The 27,855-nt window shown below is 53.9% G+C and overlaps 2 protein-coding genes and 1 long non-coding RNA gene across 4 annotated transcripts; 1 reads left to right on the top strand and 2 right to left on the bottom strand.

Moving 5' to 3' along the window:
• Positions 1–26: 26 nt before the first annotated feature.
• MRPL58 (mitochondrial ribosomal protein L58) lies at positions 27–7,828 on the bottom strand. 2 transcript variants are annotated; one of them, XM_040244634.1, is made up of 6 exons: positions 7,611–7,828; positions 3,981–4,017; positions 1,827–1,886; positions 835–917; positions 572–741; positions 27–350 (listed from the first exon to the last, which is right to left on the bottom strand). In XM_040244634.1, exons 1-6 carry the CDS (start codon positions 7,794–7,796, stop codon positions 266–268), a joined length of 621 nt encoding a protein of 206 aa, XP_040100568.1. In that variant the 5' UTR covers positions 7,797–7,828; the 3' UTR covers positions 27–265. The 2 variants fall into 2 exon arrangements, with proteins under 2 accessions (XP_040100568.1, XP_040100569.1); XM_040244635.1 differs by having other exon boundaries at positions 7,698–7,827.
• Positions 4,683–6,178, top strand: LOC120866787. Its single transcript, XR_005721735.1, has 2 exons — positions 4,683–5,136; positions 5,993–6,178. It is a non-coding gene; the product is annotated as an uncharacterized LOC120866787 (long non-coding RNA).
• A 4,118-nt stretch (positions 7,829–11,946) lies between the features above and the next one.
• CDR2L (cerebellar degeneration related protein 2 like) lies at positions 11,947–22,887 on the bottom strand. Its single transcript, XM_040244509.1, has 5 exons — positions 22,401–22,887; positions 16,775–16,887; positions 16,308–16,456; positions 14,472–14,636; positions 11,947–13,399 (listed from the first exon to the last, which is right to left on the bottom strand). The coding sequence occupies exons 1-5, from the start codon at positions 22,477–22,479 to the stop codon at positions 12,511–12,513; spliced, it is 1,395 nt and encodes a 464-aa protein (XP_040100443.1). The 5' UTR covers positions 22,480–22,887; the 3' UTR covers positions 11,947–12,510.
• Positions 22,888–27,855: the final 4,968 nt, after the last annotated feature.

Raw genomic sequence — 27,855 nt, 5'->3', positions numbered from 1 at the left:
CATTCTGAATGAGAAGGGGAAGCCCGCTGAGTTTAGAATTTTATTGCAACTAACATAGTACATGGATAATGAAGGTGTGACAACATGGTGATTGCCTCTAAAGACCTCGGCAACCAGGGCCTACAACTCTCATTCCCGATGGACGTTCTGGGGACGGTTCCGATGTGACAGACGACCACTGACATGAACAGACACCGGTCTCCTGATGGTGTCCAAGCCGCCTGGGTGCCCTGAAGAGGGGTTCTGCCTGCTCGAGGGGATGCTTTCAGTCCACATCGACCCTCCTGCTTGTCTTGATGGCAGAGTTTATTCTCTTTTTTCGGAGCCTTTCGCGATTCATGTTTTCTATCCTGAAAACAAAGAAGAACACAGTTATGCCCAGATGCCCAATCAGAGCCTCTCAAGGTGGCGAGAGGACCTGGCACCAAGGCAGCAGGTGCCGGGCCAGGGCCTCCACTTGAGGTCCATCTGCCCACTGGCCAGTCTCGGGCCTCTCCCGCCTCCTTTCCCTGTGTGGCCCCCTCGCCCACATGAATCGGTTTACAGAAGCTTGGGGCGTGTTCTGAAGGACCTGAGTTTCTGAAGTGCAGCATCTTCTTTGGACGGCTCCGTGGCTGGCTGGCTGGCCTCGGCAATCATGTCTCGAATCTTCTGGAGGCAATCTGCCAGGTTTCGGAACTGATAGCGGCTGCACTCAGACGTGAGGATCAGCTCTCCCGCCCTGTTGATCTTATTTTTGTGCTGTGGAAGACAAAGGCAAAACCAGAGTTCTGCAGAGAAGAGGTTTCGAAGAGACTGAGGAGTTAACAGGGAGAGCAGGGGCTGGCGGTTTACCGTGAGGGCCATCTTCTGCCGCACAGGCTCTGCGATCCAGTCGGCACTCGCCAGGTGGAACCTGACTTCAGCCTTGGAGTTCACTGTCGGTAAAGGGAGGGAGCGAGGGTCACTGAGACACTCGGGCACCCTCAGCATCCGGGTGGCTGGTGATCACTGGACTCTGAACCACAGGGAGATGAGACGCCCACCCAGGGACGCTCCCGTCCTGTGTGAACTCGAGGAGACCAACTTGGCCGTGGAATGAGCCTGCCAGGACAGTGAGTTGCTTCTGGACAAAAATAAACTTCCGGGACTTCCCAGGTGGTCCGGGGTTAAGACTCTAAGCTCCCAAGGCAGGGGGCCCAGGTTTGATCCCCGGTCGGGGAACTAGATCCCACATGCCACAACCAAGACCTGGCACAGCTAAATAAATAAATATTAAAAAAAATACAAACAAACTTCCAGGTAAGTGGATAACCGACCAGGACCTACTGCACAGCACAGGGAACTCTGACGGAGGTGAGTTTGGGAGAGAATGGATACATAGATATGATGGCTGAGTCTCTTTGCTGTGCAACTGAAACTATCAGACCTTATTAATCGGCTATACTCCAATATAAAGTTAGAAAACAAGCAAAAGAACCCAAACTTTCAGGAATGAAACGCCCAGCAGTTTCTTTCTCTCAGTTTACTGGGTTCTGACAAGAATGCGGCGGGGGAGGGGGCGCAAGTCCCCACAAGAATGAAGGAACCTGTTCTGGGAGCTGGCTGCCAACTCACACTGTGCGGTCCCTTTGTTCAGACTCCCAGACCGACCCCAGTCCTGGCAACCCGCAGCTGGGAGTCCGAGGATCAGACCACATTCAAAAGAATAAAGGGAGCTATTATATAAACTGGCAGTATTTAAGCTTCTGGAAAAAAAAAATCCCTTTATTTCCACATGAATGTAAACACAGAATCCTCAAGCCCATCTCTCAGCTACGCGCTAAAGAAAAGAAGGCACCTCGTACCTTTGTTAACGTTCTGGCCCCCAGGACCACTGCTCCGACAGTAAGATATCGTCAAGCGATCTGAAAAACAGCACGCACATCATCACGGTGATTTCCCCAAGGCCAGAGACAGCAGGGGATGTTGTCCACTCCTGGTCTAGCATGCTCTGCTAGATCTGACTGCCCTCACTTTTTGCTGTTTGTTTTAAAGCAAGGACCCTTTCAAAAGCCCAAATGGAGGGACAAACTGAATTTCAGTTGTATTTCGAAATGCGGTGGTTGTGGACGCACCGGCTGGCAGGTGTGTGTCCTTCCTAGCGTGTTCCACGCACGTCCCTGGGCCAAGCCTGTGTCAGTGATGAGAACACCTGCTGGGTCAATTAGCACTCCACTTGCAGCTGGGAGTCCCAGCACAGCCCAGCCAGCTCAGCACATACTGACTCTGTGACCCCAGCAAAGCCTCGCTGCTTCCCTGAGTCTTGGTTTTGTTTTGAATCTGTAAACTGAGGTTGCTTCCTTCTCCTTTTTATTTTCCCTTTAGCCACGAATTTTATTGTTTGAATGGGCTTCCCTGGTGGCTCAGACTGTAAAGAATCTGCCTGCAATGCAGGAGACCCAGGTTCAACCCTTGGGTGTGGAAGATCCCTTGGAGAAGGGCATGGCAACCCACTCCAGTATTCTTGTCTGGAGAATCCCATGGACAGAGGAGCCTGGCGGGCTACAGTCCATGGGGTCCCAAAGAATTGGACCCAACTGAGCAACTAAGACTTTATCGTTTGAATATTTGCAACTATTATTCTATACACCAATTTTCATTTCTTATAGAACTCTATATTCCATATTGCCAGGTCACTTCACTCTCTGCTTTATGCCACATTTCCATCAGGAAGTATCTCCCCAGACCACAATCTGCCTGACTGTGTGTTGTTGTTGTTCAGTTGCTAAGTCATGTTCGACTTTTTGCAACCACATGGACTATAGCCCACCAGGCTCCTCTGTCCAGGGGATTTCCCAGGCAAGAATACTGGAGTGGGTTGCCATTTCCTTCTCCATCCCTTCTACTTTTATAATTCATGAAAAGCAGCCTCATAGTGTCTGAGGAGAGCCGGGGAGGCATGGCAGTGGGCAAGTTTCAGGAAGGTGGGCTACAGGGGCTCAAGGGGCACTGTGGCCCCGTGCTTGTGGCAAGCGGGCCTCAGTGGGAGTGGGGACATCTCCGGACAGCTTCTGAGAGGTTTTCCGCCTTTTGAAAAAATCAAATGAACTTATTTTTTCCAACAGGTGATGAATGCCTGCGGTTCAGTGTGTGTGTGTGGGGGGGGCGCCTCATCAGCGTCTGCAGAGGCCTGGGACCCTCTGAGAGGCAGGTGAAGAGGAAACGGTGACTGGCCATTCCCGCTGCCTGCCTGTCCGCCCAGGCTGTCAGGAGACTGGCTCTGTTATCCCTGGTTCTCTGCCTCCTCCTGCCACAGGGCACCCACGCCGGCTTCAAACTACCAAGCAGCAGCAGGCTGCCGGCTCCTCTGCTTTAGACCGTGGTCACCTGGCCTCCTTGTTTCGGGGTCACCTTGAGCAGGCGCCTTTGGCTGCTCTCCTTTCACTGTCCGTGGGTGCCAGAAACTCTTTGACTCTCAAGAGGCCCGCTTGTTTCTTTACAGACCACATCTTAGGCTCGATGAGCACAAACCTTTGAAGTTATGCAAATGGTTTACAGGGAGAAGTCCTCACTCCTGTTTCCGAGACACCAAGTTCCCAACTTTGTCTCCGCTCCCCGCTCAGGGCACCCCTGTATCCAGTGCCCTCCACATCCTTCAGACCCATGGACATCCAGAAACACGTGCCTCAGATAGACAGACATATAAGTAAGGCACAGACGGCAGCTCACTGTAGAGATGCTTCTGTACCTGACTTTTTTCAGAAAGAGACCAGTTCATCTAGTGTAGACTCTTCCAGGTCCCCAGCCCATCAAGAGCTCTCCGCGTGTGCTGGGGGCTGCCCAGTGCTCCGGGGGGGCTGCCTCATCACTTTCTGTTTCCTTCCTCTTCTCAACAAAGCTGCAAGGACTCCCCTTCTGCACCCTCAAAGATGGCTTCTTTACTTTTCCTGGGCTGGGGAGGAATGCGTGATAGAGGGAGGAAACGATCGGGTTTTTTTCTGTGAAACAAAACCACTCACCTACAGGAATGTCATCGTTACCTTGCTTTGCGTCGCCCTGTAATAGAACATACACAGTGCCAGGTGAATATTAGCTGCTGAGTGACTCCTAACTGGTCCAGAGAGACAAAAAGGAAATGATGTCAAGTTACAACGTGAATACAGTACAGCTATTTTCAGGTCCAGCTAAATCTTGCTGAGATGATAGAAAAAGCTTCCCCAGGCTCCAGAGGTACCGCCTCACAAACACTCCTCCAGGAAATGGGACTGACTTCTTCAGCCCTCCCTGCCGCCTGCCCTGCGCCCCAGCCCACTCAGCTAGGGTTGGCACCGTCAGCAGCCTCGGAGGAGAGAAGGGGCTACAGTACATGAGCATCAGGGAGACTCCGAGAAACACCCCCTGCCCCTCCCCCCACGAGCCGCAGACGTGGGAGGCCCGAGTGCGGGGCTGTCTGCCTTCAACAGTGACCAGCACAGGGGCCCTGAGGGTTTGTGTCAAGCTGAACTACTCACTCCAGGACCTCCCGCCCCACGTCTCTCCTGAGTTGTTCCTCTGTGGCCTTAAATCCTCCCGTCCACGGGCCCAGTGCGAACATCACCCACTTGGAGGCTCTTCTGGCCTCCCAAGCTCAAAGGTGCTTCCCTTGTCCCTGCTGTCCTTCATCCCTTTTTATCTTAGAATTATCTGGCGGTGAAATCCTCAGCGTACTCCCCGTGGGCAGTGCTGGAGACCCAGGGCGGCGCCCTCCTTCACGCGCGCTCTTCCCTCTTTTGAGCTGGCCTCTCCAGTTTCCTCACACTTCCCTGTGACTTTCTTCACTCTCCTCTACTTGCTCTTTGCAAACCTGAAACACTGAAATGTCCCTGAGAGCCTGCCTCTTCTCTTACTCTTTTCCACCCATCTCCTTTGAAAATATCATCCTTGGTGATAATTCTGGCTCAAACTCAAACCTCCTTCTCCAGCCCCACGTCCGCAGAGCCCACTGCTATTTGATGTCTCCTCTCAGGTGCCTAACCGATGCCTCAAATCTCCGCCTCCTCAAAGAAGACTTCCCTTCCTGACAACCCTCTCCCTGCTCTCATGTCAAAGCCCTCCAGTCATTACTTCACACTCTCTGACGCGTTTGCCTCATTTATTTACTGCCTGCTCCTTCTGTTAGAACGTAAACTTCATGAGGTGTTCAGTTCAGTTTACTCAGTCGTCTCCGACTCTTTGCGACCCCATGAATCGCAGCACGCCAGGCCTCCCTCTCCATCACCAACTCCCGGAGTTCACTCAGACTCACGGCCATCGAGTCAGTGATGCCATCCAGCCATCTCATCCTCTGTCGTCCTCTTCTCCTCCTGCCCCCAATCCCTCCCAGCATCAGAGTCTTTTCCAATGAGTCAACTCTTCGCATGAGGTGGCCAAAGTATTGGAGCTTCAGCTTCAGCATCATTCCTTCCAAAGAAATCCCAGGGCTGATCTCCTTTAGGATGGACTGGTTGGATCTCCTTGCAGTCCAAGGGACTCTCAAGAGTCTTCTCCAACACCACAGTTCAAAAGCATCAATTCTTCGGTGCTCAGCCTTCTTCACAGTCCAACCCTGACATCCATACATGACCACTGGAAAAACCATAGCCTTGACTAGACGGACCTTAGTCGGCAAAGTAATGTCTCTGCTTTTGAATATACTATCTAGGTTGGTCATAACTTTTCTTCCAAGGAGTAAGCGTCTTTTAATTTCATGGCTGCAATCACCATCTGCAGTGATTTTGGAGCCCCCCAAAATAAAGTCTGACACTGTTTCCACTGTTTCTCCATTTATTTCCCATGAAGTGATGGGACCAGATGTCATGATCTTCCATTTCTGAATGTTGAGCTTTAAGCCAACTTTTTCACTCTCCTCTTTCACTTTCATCAAGAGGCTTTTTAGTTCCTCTTCACTTTCTGCCATAAGGGTGGTGTCATCTGCATATCTGAGGTTATTGATATTTCTCCCAGCAATCTTGATCCCAGCTTGTGCTTCTTCCAGCCCAGCGTTTCTCATGAGGTGGAAACTAGTTTACTGTGGTTGTATCTGCAATGCTTGAAAGTTTCTGACACAGTTGGTGCACAAGACACTTTTCGGTGAGTAAAAGGGGTAGCATGCCACTCTCTCATCTCAATTAATGGCAACTCAATCTTTACATTGCTCAGTGCCCTAGACTTCAGTTCCTCTCTTATTTCACACTTCTCCTAGAAAATCCATTAGGACTTCTGTAGGCTTTCCCTTTAAAACTTATCTAGAACCTGGCCAAGTCTCATGACTCCTATTGCTTCCACCCTGCTTATCTTTTTTATTTTTCTGCATTGGGTCTTAGTTGCGGCATGTGGGATCTGTTAATAGTTCTTTGACCAGGAATCAAACCTGGGCCCCCTGCACTGGGAATGCAGTGTCTTAGCCACTGGACCACCAGGGAAGTCCCCCTGCTTATCATCTGTTGCCTGTATTACTGCAATCTCCTCACTCGTCTTCCTGTTCTTGCCGTTTTGCAGTCTATTCTCTAGAAGAGTGATCTCTGTAAAATTAATTAGGATCATTCCACTCTTCTGCCTCCATCACATTCAGAGTAAAGCTAAAGGCCCATGAGCCCTATAAACAGACCTCCCCTCACCTCTTTCTTTAGTTTCATCTCTGACTCCCCCGCTCAGCCACAATGGCCTTCTTGCTGTTCCTTGAACCAGATGAACATGCTACCCCTTTAGAGGGTGGCACTTGCTGGTCCCCCCACAAGGAAAGCTCCTCTCCTCATGGCTTGCTGCCGTGTTCCTTCCAGGTCCTTACTCCAGCATCACCTCAGAGGCCTCCTCAGACAACCCTTCTTAAAACTGTAACCCCCCGAAAACAAACAAACAACTGTAACCCCACCCCCGACCTTAGCACTCCTTCCTTCTGGGCTTTATTTTCTCCAAAGTACGTGTCATACACTCTATATTACTGCTTTTATTTGTTGCTGGTCTCCCTTCATTAGCAGATAAGGTAACTAGCATTAGGATTTTTGTGCTTTGGTTACTACTCTATCCCCATGCCCAGCACAGTGTACACAGCATGCTTTCAACACAAGTTTGTTGAAAGAGCGAGTGAATGACAGAACGCTCTCTTCCAGTCCTGTAGGTGGAAACTTAGCAGAACTGCGTGCGTCCTCATTTTCCTGCCCCGGGCCCTGATACAGCGCCTGCACACAGCGAGCATCTTAAGGAAGCGACCAGAAGCCCTGTTTCCTCAGGCGTGCTGGAGGCCGGGGACCGCGTAACTCGGCAAACGGCTCCCAAAGAGAGCTACCTGGCAGCTTCCTGCATTAACTGTCCGCCTTGGAGGGCAGTTTCCCCTGAGGACAAGAATGTGAGTCTGAGGGACGGGAAATGAAGGAGGAAACGCTGATGGTCTTGGAAGAAGCGGAGCCAGCGTGCCCTCCTGGCGCCCGCACACCTCAGGCGACACCGGGTGACGCCATCCGCTCCGCCGCCCCAACCCTGCGGTTGCTCGGGCAACCGGCCTCGGCCCGCGGCAATCGCCGCGTCAGAGCGCGTCTGCCCCCGGACCAGCCCCTCGCCTCGCGCGCGGGGCCCTGGCTCCCCGGCGTCGCCCGGCGGAGTCCAGGAAACGCCCCTTCAGGCTCCTGGCTCACCGGGACCCTCCAGGCGGTGTCCGCGCCCCGCGATTCCGGGTAGAGCTTGTCCAGGCTGTAAGCGCTCCGGAATTCGGTGCCCGCTACCTGTCTGTTCAGGGCCCGGTGGCAGCAGCGCGTGGGCGGCGGCAGCAGCCAGGCCTCGGCTCGGCTGAGACCCCAGCGCAGGCACCTGGCGGCCGCCATGTTCGGCCCTCGGGGCCGCTTCCGGTGTGTTCTTCCTCTCGCGGTCCGCGGGCCCGCGCTTCCCTCGGGACTTTGGTTCCGCTAGGCTTTGAGCTCCTGCTGTCGGCAGGAATCGAGAACGCCCAGCGTTTCCCTCACGAGAAGCCTGTTAGAGGCTTCCTTGGTCCCGGAAGCCCCTGAGCGTAGCTGCCGCGATGGAGAAGACGCTGGCGACCTCTCAAGGCAGACTCCTGGTGAAAAGAACCCCAGACATACCACTTCTCTCCCCTTTAGTCTGTGCCCTCCTGGACCGCGGTTACCCCAAATCTTACAGCATCAACGAGGCCTGTCCAGGTTCATCTCCACCCCCTTTACTCTTTTATCCACTTTATTCTCCCCCCCGCCCCTTCACATCTTTCAATCTTATTTTTCTGTTGCCTATCTCCCAGCCAGAATGCAGTCACCTCTAGGAGAGCAGTGGCTCACTGTTGAATCTCCAGTACCCAGAACCTGGCGCATCACAGGTATTCAAAAAAGATACTGATAAAAGGAATTCTCTGGAAAGGTGTTTTGGAAAGTTGAGTTCCACCAGAGGTGAGTTTTAGTAACTTCAGGTTCCTTCATAAGGTAGCCTAAAAGCAGATCCCTGGAGAGCACCTGTGAAGAAGGCTCAGCATGACGGACACCAGGTGGGACAAGAGGGGGCAGGTCCAGAAGTATTTTAAAAAGTGGGCAGTCTCTTCCCACCCCACCTCCACCCTCTCCGACCCCCAGGATCTGTGGAGCAAGATGGCAGTTTCTTCTAGCCAGAAGATAAGAGGAGAATGGGGAAACAGGTACAGATTCAGACAGCTACAGATAGGCTAAGTAGAACTCTTTTTAGAGAACTATTAAAAGAAGAACTCCAAAACTAAGAGGTTCTTACTCTGAGAAAGGTTTAAAACAGAGCTAGCAGTGTTTGGAAACAGTTAAAGGTTAGCTCAGTTGCTTTGCTGAGAGGCAGAGAGGTAAAACGAAAACAGAGCTCAATAAATGTTGGTGATTATTAGTAACACTAGTGTTGGTTTCTTAATAGCAGGTTCTATTTTTAGGAAGAACATAATTACCTAGAAAAACATGCCCCTAGGAGTGCTAGCTGTTTGAAATAGGAGATTTCATCAGGTCAAGGCTTTATCATTTTTGCCTCACTAATAAAGGCAAATTCTTTTGGAGGGAAAAAAAAGAAATACAAGCACTGGCTTTGTAAACCCAAACTAGGAAGGGAATGGCAATTGACATATGCCTTTGGGGCTGTAGGCTTTAAGGGGAGTCTCCTGGGACTCTCCCTGCCTGACTTAGTCCCAAGACCTCAGAGTGAAGAGAGGCGTCTCCATGGTGACTGGGAAAAGCTGCTCAGGGAGGTAAAGCCAGGGACTCGCCCAGGTTGACGGCTCAGGGATTATGAATAATGAACGCACCATCCAGTGGCATCATTGCTGTAAGGCTGGGCTCCAGCTCTGTGCCTGACTCAGAGTGATAGGAAAAGGAAGCTGCAGGTTTCCATGGCCCCAAATAAACACAGCCTGCTCAGGCCATCTGGTGGCCTGGATTCTGGGAGAGGAGGAGGGTAGCAGAGAGAATGGAACCAGCTACCCTGGGGTGGAGGGAAGAGCAGCTGGCAAGCTCCTTTTACCTGCTGTTGCCATGAACCCTCCAGAATTGAGGCCCTTTTGGGAGAAAACAGGCCTGAGAGGTGCCACCTGTTCTCTTAAAAGGGTGATGCTGAAACTGGAGGCCAGCCTTCTTCCCTTCTCTGGTTCTCCATAGGCTGAAAGGGTGCTTCAGGATGTGCATAGGGGTGAGAAGAGGGGAAGATAAGGGACCGTCAAGCCATTCCTGGAAGCCAAGGAACTTGCTGACACCAGCCCTTCTCTATAGCTGTGATTTGGGGTACCACCCTCATGTAGGGTCCACAGGGTTTTCCTTTCTTCTCGTTTTGAGGGCCCTAGGGGCTTCCCTGGTGGCTCAGATGGTGAAGAATCCGCCTGCAATGCGGGAGACCCGGGTTGCATCCCTGGGTCGGGAAGATCCCCTGGAGAAGGGAATGGCCACCCACCCCAGTATTCTTGCCGTGAAAACCCCAGGGACAGAGGATCCTGGCAGGCTACAGTCCTTGGGGTCTCAAAGGGTCGCACGTGACTCAGTGGCTAACTTTCACTAGGTCAGTCTGGCTTTTAGAACTCAGCATCGTGCGGAGACAGGGAACATGCAGTATCGCGTACTGGAATTCATCAGGTCTGGGTTCCACCGTTCCTGTGACTTTGAGTTACTGACTTAACCTCTGAGTCTCAGGATCGGATCCGCGTCAGAGGTTGTATTGCTGCCTGGGAAGGTGGCTGAGGGTAAGGATGATTTAAAAGGCCTGGCTGGATATAGGCCCGATTCCTTTGCTTCTCAGGTCTGATGGCTTTGGGAGTCACAAGTCACAGCAGGATGGGAAGATCCCACAGCCGCTTGCATGCTGTAAAAACCCCCTTGCTATTTAGATAATGTAAAAAGCTCCTTGCCAGTTTGGGACCCAGCTCTGGCCTCCCCACACCACAGTCCTAACCTCCCAGGTTCAAGGAAAGTTGCTTCTGGCTCATTCTGGAATGTGGGGGAAGACGGGGGTTGGTGGGAGGTCCCTGAGCATACCCCCACTGAAGACTGGACGCTTTTCCATGTGGGACTGGGATCCATAAAGCTGATCGAATTTTCGGGAAGGGGAGGTTGGAGAAGGGTGCAAGAAACTGACTCCCCCAAAGATTCAGGAGCATCTTCTTTGACTTCTGGTTACCCGGGCTGTTGGCAGGTGTGGGTTGGGGGGAAGGAGTTGCAAAATCGGTACAGCGAGGAGAGTCTACCCCACCGGGCACCTGGCAAGGCAACACTTCTGGCATGGCTGGCACTCAACAAATATGGAAACTTCCAAGAGTCTGCTGTCTGGCTGCCAATCACAAGGGAGTGGAGTCAGGAAGTGCCCCCGCCTGTGTGATGGGAGGCTGGTGTAGGAGACGCACAGACAGGACCACTGGCTCCAGAGCCATTTCTGCTTTTAGAATAATGGTGTGGTTTTTTTTTTTATTAAAGAAGAGAATAAAGCATTTGTAAATATATTTCTCTCATGTATACTTCAAAGATGACGCTGGTCGGCAGCTACAGAAGTAGGGAGCAAAGAGGCAGGAGCCGTTCCCCCACCTGTCCTGTCCTACCCCACCCCCTCCACCCTAGATGACAGAGATACACGGAGGGCTGGGAGCTGTCTGGCTCCAAAGGACAAAAGCTTCCAAGATGTGTGAACGGAAGGACCAGCTGACAGGTCTCATCACAGTGCCGCCCGGAGAGCAGGGTGGTGCCTCCAGGGAGGCTGGGAGGCTTGTTAAGAAAACCCCTTAGAAACAGATAAGGCATGAAGGTTCCCCACTGGGCTCCCAGCACAGAGGCCAGGGCTACTGACTTCCCTCTTCCAATCCCGAGGGTCTCAGGATGGGTGGTAGAAGGAACTGGGAGCCCTGAAGGGCAAGCTGGGGATCTGGGCCTCTCTTAGCTGAAGCTGGATCTTCTGAAGCCTTAACATAAGATAAAGTCCCTGATCCTCCTGGGTCCTCAAAAGCCCCCCCATAAAGCTGAGTGGTTAAGAGCAGGCATTTTAGGGGAAGGAGGAGACATGTTCTCCATCTAGTCCCATTTCAATACTGCCCAGGGTGGGGTAAGCATCCTGGGAGGAGCAGGGGCAGGGGAGGATGCTGGGACCATGAGCTGGTGGGACACGCCCAGGACATTCTAGGGGTGGCACTCATGACCTGCAGTGGGGTGGGCCTGGTGGTGAGGAGCGTGGGGGTGAACGAGACACGTTATGGTCCCTGAGATGGGGACAGGCAGAGGCCAAGCTCGGTGAGTCAGAGGAGGCGTGCAGAGATGGGAGCTTCCATCGCCCGGACCCCTGGAAGGCTTGATACCCAGAAGGCATTTCTGGGGCTGGAACCAGGGGAGGCTGGCTCTGAGTTGATTGGCTACAGATCTGCGGTGGGCTGAGGGTGTCCAGGGAAAAGCTCCCCCTCACCAGGACTGGCACTGAGGGTTGCTCAGGCCTGGCTCAGGCTTTCTGTTCTGCCTGGCAGGGGCCATCTCCGACCTGGTCAGGACCCTTGAGGCAGGGCAGCTGGTGCGAAGGGAATGACAGCATGTCGCAGCTGGGGAGAAGCAGTGGGTGGTCCGGGAGACCCCTAGAACCTGCAACAGCTGGCTCTGGGGGCCCCCTTCAAGTGTTTCCAGTTGTGGCAAGGGGGGGGGGTCAAGGAGAACTTGCCTTGCAAAAAAATCTCTCAGGAAAACCAACGTTGAAATAAAAAAGTCAACGGGTCCAGAATGGCTTTCAGAAGCTTGGCCACATATCTGAGAGCAAGGCCCGGGGTCAGGGGTCAGGGCTGGGAGAGCTGAGAATCCCCAGGGGAGTGGGGACGTTTGGCTTGCAATCTGTGGGCTGCGCCTGGGGGCTGGCGCGGGTGACGGAGGGTCCTGGGACCTCCATCAGTCCAGGACCGGTGAAGGCCTCCATCATCAGCAGAGAGTGGGCTTCCCCCATGTGCTCCCTGGGTCAGAGGACAACCTCCCTCCGGGGTGTATTGCTGCTAAAAGGGCTCCCTCACTCACCAGAGGCTGAAGGGCCCAGATTCGAGGGACCCCCACTGGCCTGACCCGGGGTGGGGGGAAACCGTCACTTGCTGCTGTGCGTCTTGACTTTGGTGGCGTTGATGTCGGCCTTGGTCTTCTGGATCCTGGAGAAGATCTCCTTGAAGAGCGCCTTGTACTCGGGCTGGCTCTGCTCCAGCCGCTTGTCCACGGCCTCCACGTGCTGGCTGAGGCTCTTCTCCGCCTTGGCCTCCCCCAGGCCCTCCTCACCCACCCGCAGGTCCCTCCATGAGCTGTCCCGGGAGATGGGCCGCGAGGTCTGCACCCCCGCGTGCCGCACCCCGGCCCCGTGCTGCCGGCACTTGCTCAGCAGCTCCTCGTACTTCTCCAGCAGCGCGTGGTACTGCTCGTCCACCTCGCGCAGGATGGACATGCCCCGCTTGCGCACGCTGTTGGCGTGCAGCGTGAGGTTGCCCGCATGCCGGCTGGCCGGGTCTTTGGCCATGATGGCGTTGAGCGCCGTGTCGCTGCAGCTCTTGCGCACGGCATGGCCCGGGGAGGCGGCCGGAGAGGGGACCCCGTCCTGGGAGCCCGAGTCGTCGCCACTGCCGGGCTGGGGGTCGTCGGCTTCAGGTGCCTGGGTGAGGGGCGCCAGCAGGGCCTCGGCCAGGTGGTCCTCCCGGCCCAGCAGGTAGGTCTTGGCCTGCTTCATCTGCTGTAGCTCCAGCAGCTCGGCTTCCAGCTCCTGCACGCGGAAGCGGCAGCCCTCCATCTCGCACAGCTGCCGCTCCAGCTCGGAGTACTCCTGGAGCACCGCCGCGTACTCGCGCTCGGCCCGCTCCTTGCGCTGCCGCTCCTGGCTTACCTGGGAGCGCAGCACGCCCACCAAGGTCTGCAGCCGGTCGTTCTCCTGCTCCAGGGGCCGTGGGCCCAGCTCCAGGGAAGAGCTGTGCAGGCGGAAGGCATCTTCACACCTGGGAGGGAGCAGGGGCAAGTGGGCAGAGGGTGAGGGCGCACTCAGGCCAGGCCCTTGGAGCCCAGCTGCATCTCTCTGCCCCATTGGGCTGCATGCTCTGCCCATCTAGAGTCACTTCTGGGCCTTCTCCCCCGGCTCTCTGCCCTGGGAGCTTGCCCTTCGCTTCAGCCAGGTGTCCTGGCTCTCTCTTGGGTTCAGCCGATGGGAGCCACTAGCAGGAAGTCCAGGGGTGGGAGCAGAGAGAGGTCTCCAGGAATGTCTCTCCCTGGGCTTCCTCCCTGGTTACTGCGGGGCAGGCAGGAAGCCTGCTCCATGCCCTCTGGATTCCAGTATCCTCCCTTCTCCTGGTCCCTGTAGGTCTCAGGATGGTATCAGCTCCTAACTATTGCAACCCCAGGGTGTAGCAGTGTCCGCCTAGTTTCCCCACACCTTGGCCACCCCTCTTTATTGATCTGTCCTCAGTTACCCTGGGCGGGGTGCTATCTGTCTCTTGCCAGGACCTTTATTGAAACACCCATTAATCCACGGTGTGTATTCTTATTTAAAAAAAAAAAAAAAATTGGCCGTGCCGAGTCTTAGATCGTCAATCTTTATTGCAGCACGCAGGATCTTTAGTTGTGGCGTGTGAGATCTAGTTCCTGACCGTGGATCAAATCCAAGCCCCCTGAATTGTGAGTGTGGAGTCTTAGCCACTGGACCACCAGCAAAGTCCCCCACCGTGTAAGTCATCCCAATGCAAAAGGCTTAATGGGAACTGAAAGGGACAGTGGTTCATCCCTCCTGGGTGAGACTTCTGACTTACTAAGCAGGTGACCTTGGTGTCTCATTTTCCTCTTCTGAGTAGCAGGGATGATTAACCACACCTCACTGTATTGCCATGAGAATTAAGTCACTTAGCAGCGTGGTGGGCACGTGGCCGGGGCTCATGCAGCCAGCTGCTGACTGCTGTTAGCTCCACGACCTGCCTCTGCAATAGCCCAGAGGAAGCAACAACCCTCCTGCCTGCTGCCTGCCGCCAACCCTGCCTTCCCCTCACCCCGTGGAGACGGGCCCAGCGCGCCCTCACCTACCGGGGGCTGGTGCACAGCTCCTTGAGGCAAGGGAAGGTGTGGATGGTGCGTCTGCGTTCGCGCTTCTCCCGCCGCAGGCGCAGCTGCTCCAGGTCCCGCAGCTGCTCCACCTGAGCCTGCAGCTCCTCCACCTGGGTCTGCAGGCGCTCGATGGTTTCTGTCAGCCTGGGGTGGAGTGGGACACACACGGATGGGAGGGATGCTCAGGGGACGGGGCCAGCCCTCCTCACTGCAGCGCTGGTGGGGCTTGGAGGTTGGGGCCAGATAGGCAACCTTGAGCCACACTGCCTGGGGCTGAGGTCAGACGAGGAATTCCTTGGGCAGCCAAGGACCCACGCTTCTGCTCCACCTCCCAGGCCGAGCTGACACTTCTCCGTGTTTCCTCCCTCCATTTCTTTCTTTTTAAATGTATCTACTTATTTATTTAAATTTACTTATTTATTACCTATTTTTTAACTTATTTGGCTGTGCTGGGTATTAGTTGCAGCACACAGAATCTTTGATCTTGAGAGAGTCATTTCCTAGGCAGGTTGATAAGAAGTCTAGGGGTCCCCAAGGAGAGAGGGATCTGGAATTCTCAAGGAGGAAGAAAGGACAACGTTTTTTTCCTTCTCTACATTCCTTAGGATTATATAACAACAATGTATTATGCCTGAGGACAGTCTCTGGATTAAACCTTCTGGCTAATTCTGTTATCTTAAAATGTAAATTATGGGAGGAGGTCTGGTGAGGTCTATACAACCTCCAGACATTCTTTGGATTTACTGGAGAGTATATAACTCCATTGCCAACACTAACAAGCGGGTACTCTTTCTACCCCCTTCTGATGCCTATGTCAAAAGCTTTCTCTATCTCCTTTATACTTTAATAAAACTTTATTACACAAAAGCTCTGAGCAATCAAGCCTCATCTCTGGCCCCGGATTGAATTCTCCTCCGGGGGCCAAGAATCCCGGCGTCGTAATTCAACAACAACCTTTCAATCTTAGTCTTGGCATGTGGGATCTTTAGTTGTTGCCTGTGGGATCTAGTTCCCTGGCCAGGGATCAAACCTGGGCTCCCTGCATTGGAAGCGAGGAGTCTTAGCCACTGGACCACAAGAAGGCTCTTTTCTTTCTTTCTTTTTTTTTTTAAAGATTTTTACTTTATTTAATTGGGCTTGCCTGGTAGTTCATCTGGTAAAGAATCCGCCTGCAATGCGGGAGACCTGGGTTTGATCCCTGGATTGGGAAGATGCCTTGGAGAAGGGAACGGCTACCCACACCAGTATTCTGGCCTGGAGAATTCCATGGACTGTATAGTCCATGGGGTTGAAAAGAGTTGGACAAGACTGACCGACTTCCACTCTCACTTAATTAATTTATATTTATTTTGGGGCCATGCGATGTGCAAAATCTCAGTTCTCTGACCTGGGATCAAACCTGTACCTCCTGCAGTGAAAGTGCGGAGTCTTAACCACTGGCCCACCTGGGAAGCCCTGTCGCCTCAGTTCCTTGTACACTCTTCTATCACGTATCACTCTGCACTGCAATAAAATATTCACGTACCTGCCTTCCCTCCCAGAGGGCCAGACAGTGTCTTTGCATCCCCATCACTATATAAACAGAGCCTGGAATATAGTTGGTGCTTAAAGAAGGGTTGTGGCCGGAATGTTAAACCAGCCCAAATCAATGAGAGCAAAGTCACTACCATCCCAGGTTCCCAGACCTGGGCTTTTGGGAGAGGGAATCTGAGTCACACCCACTGGTACACACACACACACACACACAGGTACACCCAGGCCTGGGGCCTCCCCTCACCACCCCACACCCAGGTTCCCAGCTCCACTGGCCCTCACCCGTGGATCTTCTGCTGGGCCACCTTGCTCTCCAGTGCCAGCTTCTGATTGGTCAGCTCCAGGTCTCGGGCCGCCAAGTCCAGCTGCTCGTACACTTTGGCGTGCTGTTCATTCACATGGCGCAGCGTGTCCAGCTGTTTGGTCAGGTACTGGGGGGTGGGTGTAGGGGTGGGATAGTTACCTTTCAGAACTGGGTTGGGGAAAATGTCTCTGCCTGGGCCCTCCTCCCACTTTCAGGAACAGGTTTGCTTTGGGGTATTTATCTGCAGCGGAGGGAGGGGGTTGAGCTGGTGGTTCAACAGGGCTGCCTGGGACAGTTGTGCAGGTTGTGGACTGCAAAAGGCTTTTGGGTCAAGGCTGGGTCTGCTAAGATGGGGTACCTTTTCCTAAGCTGCACACAGGTACACACAGACTAAGAGGCCCTCGATGGGTCGGGGAGCATGTATAGGGCCCAGGGGGCCCCTCACCTCGATCTCCTGCACTTGCTCCTCGTTGGTGGAGTACATCTGCTGTAGAGACTCCTCTAGTTCCTTGTTCCTCTCCAGCAGCGTCTTCCCCAGCTCTGCGGCCAAGTGCAAGTCTGGTGGGGGGGCAGGCAGAGGGTGGGAGGAGCATGAGCAACTGAGAATGGAGTCAGAAGACCCCTCCCATTCCTGTTCTGAACATTCATTCTGGGCTGAGCCTTGCGGACCCCGCGAGAACCAGGACCCAGGGGCCGCCTCTGGGGAGACTCTAGGCCTGGAAGGAGATGTAAGCCCTGAGGAGACCTGTGCATTGGCCTGGAATGCCCTCTCCCCAGACACTCCCAGGGTTCCTCCCTCTGTGCCCTCAAGTCTGTGCTTTAATGTCACCTCCTCCAGGAAGCCTTTCTCAAACACTGATTTAAAATCGCACCCTCCCCCACCCCCATGCCCTCCCTGCTTCATTTTTCTCCTTAGCTCCTATCGCCATCTAACTTACCCAACAATTTGCTCCTTAACTTGCTCCTGCCCCTTGACTAATGGTAAGCTTACAGGGTAGGGATTTTGCCTGTTTTAGTCACTGATACCCTGAGGACTTAGAACAATAGCCGGCACAGAGCAGGTGAACAATAAATCTTTTTTGAAACAATGAAGTGAGTGGAACGTGATAAGAGCATCAGCTTACAGAGGGGCAAAGTGCCCTGGGAGATAGGGAAGGGGAGTTCACAGCACGGATGGTGGGAATCTAGGACCAGGAGCAGCTTTGGAGGTGGGCTTGGAATGACGACCGGAGCTCACTCAATAGGAGAGGGGGTGGAAGGGTTTGCTGGGTATTAGAACTGCACCAGGCTTCAAAGCCTGGTCTGTCTTTAGGGGGCTGTGTGGTGGAGAGGAGCAGGGGTTAGAAGGAAGTGGCAGGTGCCAGAATCCCTAAAAATTATCTCAAGTGGGTCTGGAGTTGGGTGAGGGTATCATGACATTTGGAGTGGATATTTCCACATATATATGCCTACCTCCTTTCAGACACAAAGGGTAATGTATAAGATAATGAACAAGGACCTACTGTATACCACAGGTGCATGTGTGCTAAGTCGCTTCAGTCACGTCCGACTCTTGGTGATCCTATGGACTGTAGCCCACCAGGCACCTCTGTCCAAGGGATTCTCCAGGCAAGAATACTGGAGTGGGTTGCCATTTCCTTCTCCAGGGGATCTTCCCAACCCAGGGATCGAACCTGCACCACCTTATGTCTCCTGCATTGGTAGGCGGGTTCTTTACCACTAATGCCAGCTGGGAAGCCCATAGCAGAGGTGAGTCTACTTAATACTTTGTAATGACCTATATGGGAAGATAATCTAAAAACAGAGTAGATATATATCTAACTAATTCACTCTGCTGTACAGCAGAAACTAACACAACATTGCAAATCAACTCTACTCCAATAAATTGTTTTTTAAAAAGAAGCAAAGAGTAATATATATATATATATTATTCATTTATATTTAAATATATATTTATAAGGGAAGCCAAGAATCACACTGTGGTCTCAAAGAGGAGGGCAGGTCAATTTCTGCTGTGTGCTTGGTGGAAATTCAGCAGGACCAACCACCCCTGGTTCATGATGAGGGAAGCACACCAGCTCCCTTTTCTCTGTAATGAGATGGTGAGCAACTGGCTCATCCACAAACCTTTTCTAATAACTCAGGTATAAATGGAAAAACAGAAGGTCACATTCCACACAGATTTTTTTTTTTTTTTTTGCCTTGGGAACTGGGTCAGGTGGTCTGCAATGGGGCCATTGCTACTGATGCTGTCTCCTGCCTTGGCTTCAGGGGACAGGCTCTGTGGATGACCTGCATGAAACCCCTGAACCTTAAGCTAGAGTCCAAGGTCACAGTCAGGGCCGAGAACAACTGCACTTTGTGCTTTTTCTTCCAAGTGAGCATCTGAGCTGGATATGTAGTCCTACACCAGCAGGGTGGGCTGGAGTGGCTGCAAGTCACACTGTAAACTGGGGATGTTGAAGGCAGCGGACGTGATCAGAGCCGCCTAGTGATCCCAAGGAAGGGGAGGAAGAGCACACAGTGGAAGTAGTTTGGGGTGGGGGAGAATCTCAGGGACTGTTTCAGGGAAATTGGATCACAGTGGAAGCTAAGCTGGTCAGAGCAGCCAGGAGGGATCACAAGAAAAGTCTAGAAGCTTCAGGGCAGGGGACTGAGTGGAGCCAAGTGCTGGGGAAAGGACCCCAGCTAGAAGAGGGCTGGGGATGGCTCTGGGGAGGGTGCAGACCCCAGACCAGAGTGGGAGGGGGTGCCTAGGAGTAGGGGAACAGAGGAGCTGGCTAAGCTGGAAGTGGAATCTGGAGTAATATGGCAGTATCCTGCCATAGCCAGAATAATGGTTACACTGGACCATTACTGGGAAGGTACTGGGTCTGAACTGGCATCTCCCCTGCCTGGACCTAAGTTTTCTGGGGTCTCCTGCAGTGGGCTCTGAATGCCAGTCAAGGTGTTACCTGGGAGCAATGCCCCAGAACCTGAGAGACAATGGCTGGAAGCCAGGGGGATGTCTTTGAAAGGAAACCCTGAAATCCCACTGCCCCTCCTCATTGGGGTCAGCATGGAGCCCCCTAGACTCGGGAGAAGAGAGACAAGAAAAGGACAGAGGGCAGACACAGGGAAGAAAAGACAAAGATAAAAGGGATGGGAGGAGGCCAGCTACCACCTGGCAGTGTGGCAGGGGTCTGTTCACAACCTTCAGGGCACCAATGTTGGGAACTGTGGGTCTGCGGAATTGGGGTCCACTCACCTTCCTCCCCTTGCCATGTCAGAGCTCGGCCCTGAGGCTGAGACTCAAGGTCAGGAGCCCAAGACTTCCAATGTGTGACTCAGCAGCCATCTCTCAGTATGGAAAGAGGTACCCACAGGGCCAGCCACACCTGGTCCAAGGTGGGGGAGGGAGGCAGGCAGAGAGAGTGCCAGCGCTTAATAATTAATGGCTTTTTCTATTTTCACGGTGCCTGTGGCAGAGGGCAGAGGGAGCACAGCGAGAACTGAGGGCCTTGTCTGTCCCCACTGCCTCCCTCCACTAGGAGAGAACAACGTCAAAGTCGAACAGGAGCTTGATGGCGAAGCATCTGAAAGTAAATTTGGGACCCATCCTCAGCGGGGGTGGAGCTGGCTGAGAAAAACCAGGTCCTGGGATGCTCAGAGGCAACTAGGGGGCGCTGGGCAGGATAGAATTTGGGCACTGGGTGAGGGGAAGGGGGAAGCAACAGGCACCGGATCCCCCATGTGGCTGGCCTCTGGTCCAAGTTCACCCCACCATCCGGTGCTTCATGCCGGGCCCCACAGGGGTGGTGCTGCAGTAGCTGTGCCTGGGCCTTCCTCCAACCCCACCCCTGACACTCTGGATAATTCCCACTTTCCAGTGCGGTCTTTTCACATCACTCTGTGCCTTAGTACACATACTGTCTCCACTAGACCACTGGCCTTCCTTCCTCTGCCGGGGCGGTAGGGGTTTGGGGGTGTGGCTGTTCCCCCTCCAGCTCCAAGGGGGTGCATAAATCTTGTGCATCTCACAGCAGAGGGCCCTCAAGTCTGTTCTCACTGTCTATAGGGCTCACTGCTGCAGAGCCCCTGTGGCTCACTCACAAGCACTGGTTTGATCCCATTCCTGCCTCCTAGGCTGGGTTGTGGAGACTCCAGAGGGTAGAGATCAAGTCCCCAGGCTTGGCCTCGCACCTGGCCCTTGGCAAGCAGATGTTGGGGTTTGGGTCGAAAGCTCTCGTTTCTTCTGAGACTGTCTCTGGTTTCCCTCCTTGCTGCTGGGATCCAGCTGCTACTCAGGCCATGAGGCTAGGCCTACTGCTGCAGACCAGCAAGGCCAGAAAAGCAGGGGCCTGTGGGGCCCATTCCTGACCCTGGCCCCAGAGTCTGGCTGCCCAGCCACCCTGGGATCTGGGCATCCCTCCCTCTCCGGATGCAGCACATCTGCCAGCCTTTCTCCCTGGCTCCTTCCTCCCACATCTGGGCTGGGCATGGTGCCAGAGCCTTCTTCAGGGGCTTAGGAACGGAATGAGACAGCAATGACATTAGCATCTGCCTCCGAGGAGGCCATCTTCCCAGGCACTCAGCTTCCAATCTTTTCTTCCAGGCCCACCTCTTCCGTGAAGCCCTCTCATTGCATCCTGTCGGCCCCACTCAGTTACAAGCCCAACTTCACCTAGCCGGGTGCACCTAGGAGGCCAGGGCTAGGACTGCTCCTAGTTCCCAGGATGGCGTCTGACACAGTAGAGCCTGATAGGTGTTTTGTGTAATGTGAGGTTTGGGGAGTAGTTGGCCCAGGGTGGGGGAAGGAGCTGTTGCAGCCAGGATCGGGCATTTCACTCCAGGCAGGGAGGCTGAGAGTAGAGGCAGGGTCTAGCCCAGCACCCTCAGTCCCACGCTGGTCCCCCAGAGGCTCTGATTAACCCACACCCCGGAGCACAAGGGCAGAGCCTCATCTACCAGCAAATCTGGCCACTTGGGGTTGTGGGTCAGGGCTGAAACACAAAGGCTCCAGGATGGGGGTAGATGCTTCGCACAGGGGCAAAGGCAGATATGTGGGCCCCAGAGTTGGAGACCCAAAGCGGAGGCTGTCAGCCCACACCCAGACTGTCCACACCCACCCGGCTTGCTGGATGACTATGGTCGCTTCTAGGATACACTTCCTAGCCCCTCCAATTCTGACCATCCCAGAAGGAGGCACTTTGCGGAAGAGAGGGTGGATTGGACTCCAGCAGGCCTTGTGGCCCTGACCCTCTCAAGCCTTCTCCTCCTTCCTGTCCTAACAGCCCCGCCCCCTCCTCGGAGTGATGTCACCTCGGCCACCTCACCAACCCCCTTCCAGTCGCCCTCTTTGCCCTCAGATGGGAGAAATGGAAACGTGGCTCCCTCTTTACTCAGGCTCTGATCTGGGGCACTGCTCAGAATTCCCAAATGCGCCCTGCTCCAGACCATGCGCCATTTGGGAGAAGGCCAGCAGGGGGAAGGGCCCCGGGGACTCCTCCCTCCAGAAGGCGGGTTGGACTCCTAGTTGTCTCTGCTGTCTTCACCCGCAAGATGCCCGCACCCTCATCACCTCCCCCGGGGGAGGGGAAGGGAGCTGGGGAAACTTTCCAGGAGTCTGTGAGCTCCGGAATCCTGGCCAGGGAATGGTGCCGTTGGATTTAGAATGGGATTAACTTCCTCCCCTCACCTCTCCCCACACACAACCCCACTCAGCAAAACAGAACCAACAAGCCGCCTCCTGGCCTCCAAAGACTTCCAGTTAGCATTCTCAGACCCCTCAACCATACACGGGGCTCCTGGGCAGTTCCTGTCTCTATGAGGTGGGCGAACTGGGTGATGTCCGCCCCTGTTGTTTAGGGAAAGAAGACCGCTCCCCCGACTTTTGCAGGTCTCTACAGGTCTGGTTCCGCTTTTCCGGGGCAGGCCACCGTCTCTCCACGTCCCCATTCTCCAGACGCATCTCCCCTGGGAGTCTGGCACGCCGGGTGCAGTCTGGCCCTCCCCGGGGTGACACCTCCCAACAATGGAGAAGGGGACAGGAGTCGCGGGGCGCACCCCGCTTTCCCGCTCCCTGCGCTCACCCTGCTCCAGGTCCTGCTGGTCGTACCAGGCCTCCTCTTCCTCTGCCGTGAAGTCCTCCATCCTAGCGGCCCTCCGCATGGCCCCGCAGGCGGCGGGTGGCGGGCGGGCGCTGCGGCGGCGCGGCTCAGGGCCGGGGCGCGGGGCCCGGGACAATGCGGCGGAGGCGGGCCGAGCCTCCGGCGTCGCGGACTCGGGCTGCAGTGCCCCCGCCCGCGCCGCGCCCCCTCGCCATCGGCCGCGGGTCGGACGCCCACGCGGGGCTGGCTCGCTGCCGCGGGCCGGCCCGGCCGGGGTCTTGCAGAGAGGGGCGCACCGGGCGGCGGCTGCACAAAGGGTGGAGGGGCGGGGACGGCGAGCGGGAAGGCGACAAAGAGGCCCCCGGCGCGACCGGCAGGTCTGGGGCGCTAGGAGCGCGCGGGTGTCGCGGCGGGCGCCCCCAGCCCGGTTCCTGCCCGCGATGCCCCAGGCCCGGCCGGCGACACCCGGAGCCGCCGCTGCATCTTCGTGGTGTCCGCCCCGCGCTTCCCTAGCTGCCCGCTCCGAGGGGTGGAGCCAGAAGCTGCCGGCCAATCAGGAGATGTATGCAAAATACGAGGCGGGGCCGAGGGCGGGATCTCCGCGAAGAGGCGGTCGGGCTGTTGCTGAACCAACCCTCCCCTTTTAGTCTCACTCCAGTTTACATCTCAATGTGAAATCGTTTTATGATGTTTACCTATTGTTGTCTCTCTCTCCCTGTAGATCTCCTAACAGCAACGATCTTGTCTCTCGTTCTAAGCTGGCTCTTCAGTGCCTAGAGCAGGCTGACCCATTGCTAGCTTCCATGGACATTCTTGGAATGAATGAAAATTAATTTAAAATTACCTTTAGGAAATTGTGCTTAAATACCTGTGGCCTGAAACCTCACGCTAGGAGTGGTGAACTTTGACTGTTACCCGCATTTTGGGTCTTTCCCTTTAAGATCCTGTTTCCCTCTACTTGAGAACCATATCTTAGGCCCAATCACACTGCTTACAGTGTATATAGTGTCACCTCTCCGAACATTCTTTCCTTAAAGGAGTTTTCAGAATCAAGTATACCTGTAACTCATTTTTTATTAGGACCTACCACGCGCTGGTACTATTAAAGCACCCTGACCATAACCCACTTTATATACATGTGGCAAAAACATCCGATAAAAGACTTGTATCCGGAACAGAAAAAAGAACACCTGCAAATCCACAAGAAAGCTCAGTGGAAAAGTGCATAAAAGATTTGACCAAGCACTTCATAAATGACCCAATAAACATGTGACAAGGCATTGAACTTCTTTAGAAGAATCGACACCTGTAGGGGGAAAGGAGGCACCATTGTTTCTGTAAAAAAATACTCCAAATTTAGTCGCTTCAAACAACACAAATTTATTATCTTACAGTTCCGAAAGTTAGAAGATTGACATGGCTCTCGATGACTAATATCTAGTTATCTGCAAGGCTTTGTTCCCATCTGGAGGCTCCAGGCAAGCATCTCTTTCCTTGCTGCTCCCACCTTCTAGAGGCTGCCCACATTCCATGGCCCATAGCCACCGTTTTCCATCTTGAAATCCACCAACAGAAAATGACCTTTCTCATGCTGGATCACTCTGACATCTTTGGCCTCTTTCTTCCACTTTAAAGACCCTGTGTATACACTGGAACCACCTGAATAATCCAGTATAATCTGCCTCATCTCAAGATCCTTGATTTAACCACATCTGCAAAATACCTTTTGCTAGGTGAAGTAACATATTCAAAGATTCTGGTGATTAGAATGTGGGCATTTGGGAGTGTGTCATAATTCCATTTACACAAAGTTCAAAATTGGCAAAACAAATCTAATCAGGATAATATTTGGCCTTGGGGAGACATGTGGGGAAACACTGAAGGGCTGGAAGTGTTTTATTTTCTGATCTGGGTGTTGGTTACATACAGGTGTGTTCATTTGTAAAATCATTTATGATACATGCATTTCTCTGAATAAGTTATATTTTAATACAATAGTTTACTCAAGAAGAAAAAAAATCCTATGGCCGAAAAATAGTCAGTTTCTGTCCTTGATGCTGGGAAAGATTGAAGGCAAGAGAAGGGGGCAACAGAGAATAAGATGGTTGGCTAGCATCACCGACTCAATGGACATGAGTTTGAGCAAACTCCAGGAGATAGTGAAGGTCACGGAAGCCTGGTGAGCTACAGTCCATGTGGTCTCAAAGAGTAAGACACCACTTATCGACTGAACAACAATGAAGGTATACAGGTGAGTTGACTGGAAAATCAGAAAGATCCCTTAAATGTGTGGCTTTAGTAACTGGGCGATGGTGATGCCATTTATTGAGATGGGGACAAAATGAGTCTAAGGGACAAACAGGTTGGGGGACTGAGATCCAGAGGGGACTGGTCAGCACACCCAAACCACCAAATCCCCTTCCATTTGTTCTTCATTCTGCAGCCGGTGGACATGTACCCACAGGAGCCAGAGAGTTTCAGGAGTCCCCAGAGAAGAGCAGGGGCAAAGGGCTGGGGGCCAGGACCTGGGCAGTGAGGATGCTAGCAATGAAAAGCAAACGCATCAACCTGAAAATTCACCCCAACCCCTGTAGTTAAGAATGCTTTCAGTAAGGACTTAGAACAGGGGTCCCTCACCCTCTGGGATCTAATACCTGGTGATTTTAGGTGGAGCTGATGTAAGAATAACAGAAATAAAGTGCACAATAAATGTAATGTACCTGAATAATCCAAAATCACAGCCCCCCACCCCAATCCTGGCTGGCGGATAAATTGTCTTCTATGAAATTGGCACCTGGTGCCAAAAACGTTGGGGACCGCTGACTTAGCAGACCCCCATGTTTGAAAACATCCAGCTCATAGGTCATCACTCAGCTTTGGACCTTTACCACACCGACCACATCCTCAGCATGACCCAAATATGCTCCCTTCCTGGAGCCACTCGCTCCCTGCCCCAGCCACGGAAGCATCGCCTGGCAGGGATAAATAAGCCTGTCACAAAGGCTGGATTCTTGTTGCTGCCTGAGTACTGGGCAGAGTGATTCAGGCTGGAGCCCCTAGATTTCAGGAGGCTGGTGCGGGAGGTGAGCTACAGCTGGGCAACCAACTCTTCCAGGTTGGTGGAGTCTCCTTGTCCTGCCTGCACAGAGCCGAGGGTAGAGGCTGGGGTGACTGGGGTGCAGTGCCTGCTACATGCCGGGCCTGTGCTGGGCCCTTTGCCTGGATTGGTCGGCTCCTTGGCCAGTGGGGCCACTCCCAGTGCCTTCAGGGCAGACAGTTTTAATACTTTCAAAACTATTCCAGGAGGAAGAAAATCAGATCTGCATTTGAAGAAGGAAATTTCTCAGCCTCCCTGAGCTACCAGACAACAACCCTGGATTCAATCCACTTCAGGCCTTTCCTCTAAGCAGGGTACAGTCAAGCCCAGCGGTTGTAAGTAGCAACGACCCGACCTTGGTAACCCCCAGTGGGTCAGGCAGACCTGTTTCGTGGTGTTCCTCGTCAGGAGCATCAAGATTAAGCGCTGATGGTCAGAGCCTTGGCAGCTTCGACATCCCCCGCCGCCCCGCCCCCCGCCCCTCACTCCCCCAGCCTTGGGTACCGTGATTCCCCTGGGGGAATCAGTTTCATACTGACCAGGCACGCTTACTGAGCTCACACCCGAGCTCCTGGGAAATGCAGCCCGGATCCTGGGCCTGGAACCCGAGCACAGATACGGAACCCCGGGGTAGCTAGGATCCGGACTTGACGGAACCGCCCTCCCTCTAGTGCCCCCCCGAGCCCAGCCCACCGGAAGTGACGGCGCATGCGCAGGCCGCGCTGACGTTGGAGGGGCCCGGCGCTCCCAGTTATAGGAGTACGCTGGGGGAGGGGCCGGGTGCCAAGCCCGCGCCTCTGGGCCCTCGGGGTACCCACCGACCCCACACGCTGCGCATCTAGGGTGCTCCCACCCCTGCAGGCCTCTCTACCCTCCCTGTCCCCAGACCTGTCATTCCAGCGCTGGGCTTAACGTTGCACTGAAAGATCTCACCCCTTCTATCCCTTCCAGCGGCCTGAGGTCAGCCCCTGGCGGGGTAAGGCGCTCAGTAATACATTGGATGAGTGGGGTCATCCGGGGTCCACCCCACCTTACCCCCTCCACCATCTCAGTGTGTTCCAGACAACGGTCTGTTCTGAAAGAGGAGTTATGTTAGTCTCATGAGTCCTTGTGGTCAGGAAGTGCTGCTGTGTGTCTGCCTCAAATCCCTACAGTTAATCCCTGCCGTCAGCAGTGACCTTTAGGATTCTGCTGCGGGGGTATTCTCCGGTGGCGTCATTCTTACTCCTTCAATACTTCCTCCTGGGGTTGTTGGGAGGGCCCTGAGTTAACACAGACCAAATGCTTAGAACAGTGACTGGGCCAGGGAGCACTATTCAGTATTTGCTCTTAGGATCATTATTATTGTCACTTTTGGGGGGGCTGTTGTGAGTCTTAGTTGCGGCATGCAGGATCTTTAGTTGTGGCATGTGGGATCTAGTGTCCTGCCCAGGGATTGTACCTGGGATCCCTGCATTGGGAGCATGGAGTCTTAGCCCTGGACCATTAGGGAAGTCCCTACTGTAACGTTTTTACCTGGAGAATCCACTCTTTGCCCATCACTACTCCTCTTCTGGCAGGGCCCCTGATGGGGCTGGGGAGACAGTCCAGGGCCTTACCTTCCTGGTGGGGGGTCAAGGGGTCAGTTCAGGCCTGCAGTCAAGGCCTGAGACATGGGCCTAAGAGAACTGGCTGTCTGGGCTCCCATCGCAGCACTGGCCCCCCTGCATGGAATCCATTTACCTCCCAGCAGACTGAGAGCTCCTTGAGGGCCGGGACTCCAGCTGGCACATAGCAGATGCCTGATGAAGGAACAAATGAGTGCTCTAAAGCCAGTGGCAGGGGACTTCCCTTGCAGTCCAGTGGCTAAGACTTGAGCTCCCAACGCAGGGAGCCTGGGTTTGAGCCATGGACAGGGAACTAGATCCCACAGCCATAATGAAGATTGAAGATCCTAAGACCCGGCGTGGCTGAAATAAAACAAAGACAGTGGCAGAATCATATTCCTTGACCCTCCTTCTTTATCCGTCTCCACTCCAGAACACTTGCACCACTTCAAAGACGTGTGTGTGCATGCTAAGTCGCTTCAAGTCTTGTCCAGTTCTTTGCGACCCTATGGACTGTAGCCCGTGAGGCTCCTGTGTCCATGGGATTCTCCAGGCAAGGATACTGGAGTGAGTTGCCATGCCCTCCTCCAGGGGATTTTTCCCCACCCAGGAACTGAACCCCTGTCTCTTAACATCTCCTGTAATAGCAGGCAGGCTCTTTACCACTAATGCCAGCTGGCAAGCCCTGAAATCCTCTCAAAGGAACTAAAAACTGAATCTGAGAAGCAGTTGGTGAAAATGTACCTTTCCTATT

Source organism: Oryx dammah, unplaced genomic scaffold, assembly GCF_014754425.2.
Source record: "Oryx dammah isolate SB20612 unplaced genomic scaffold, SCBI_Odam_1.1 HiC_scaffold_8, whole genome shotgun sequence".
Lineage (NCBI taxonomy): Eukaryota > Metazoa > Chordata > Mammalia > Artiodactyla > Bovidae > Oryx > Oryx dammah.
This window is presented reverse-complemented; position numbering and strand designations above follow the sequence as displayed.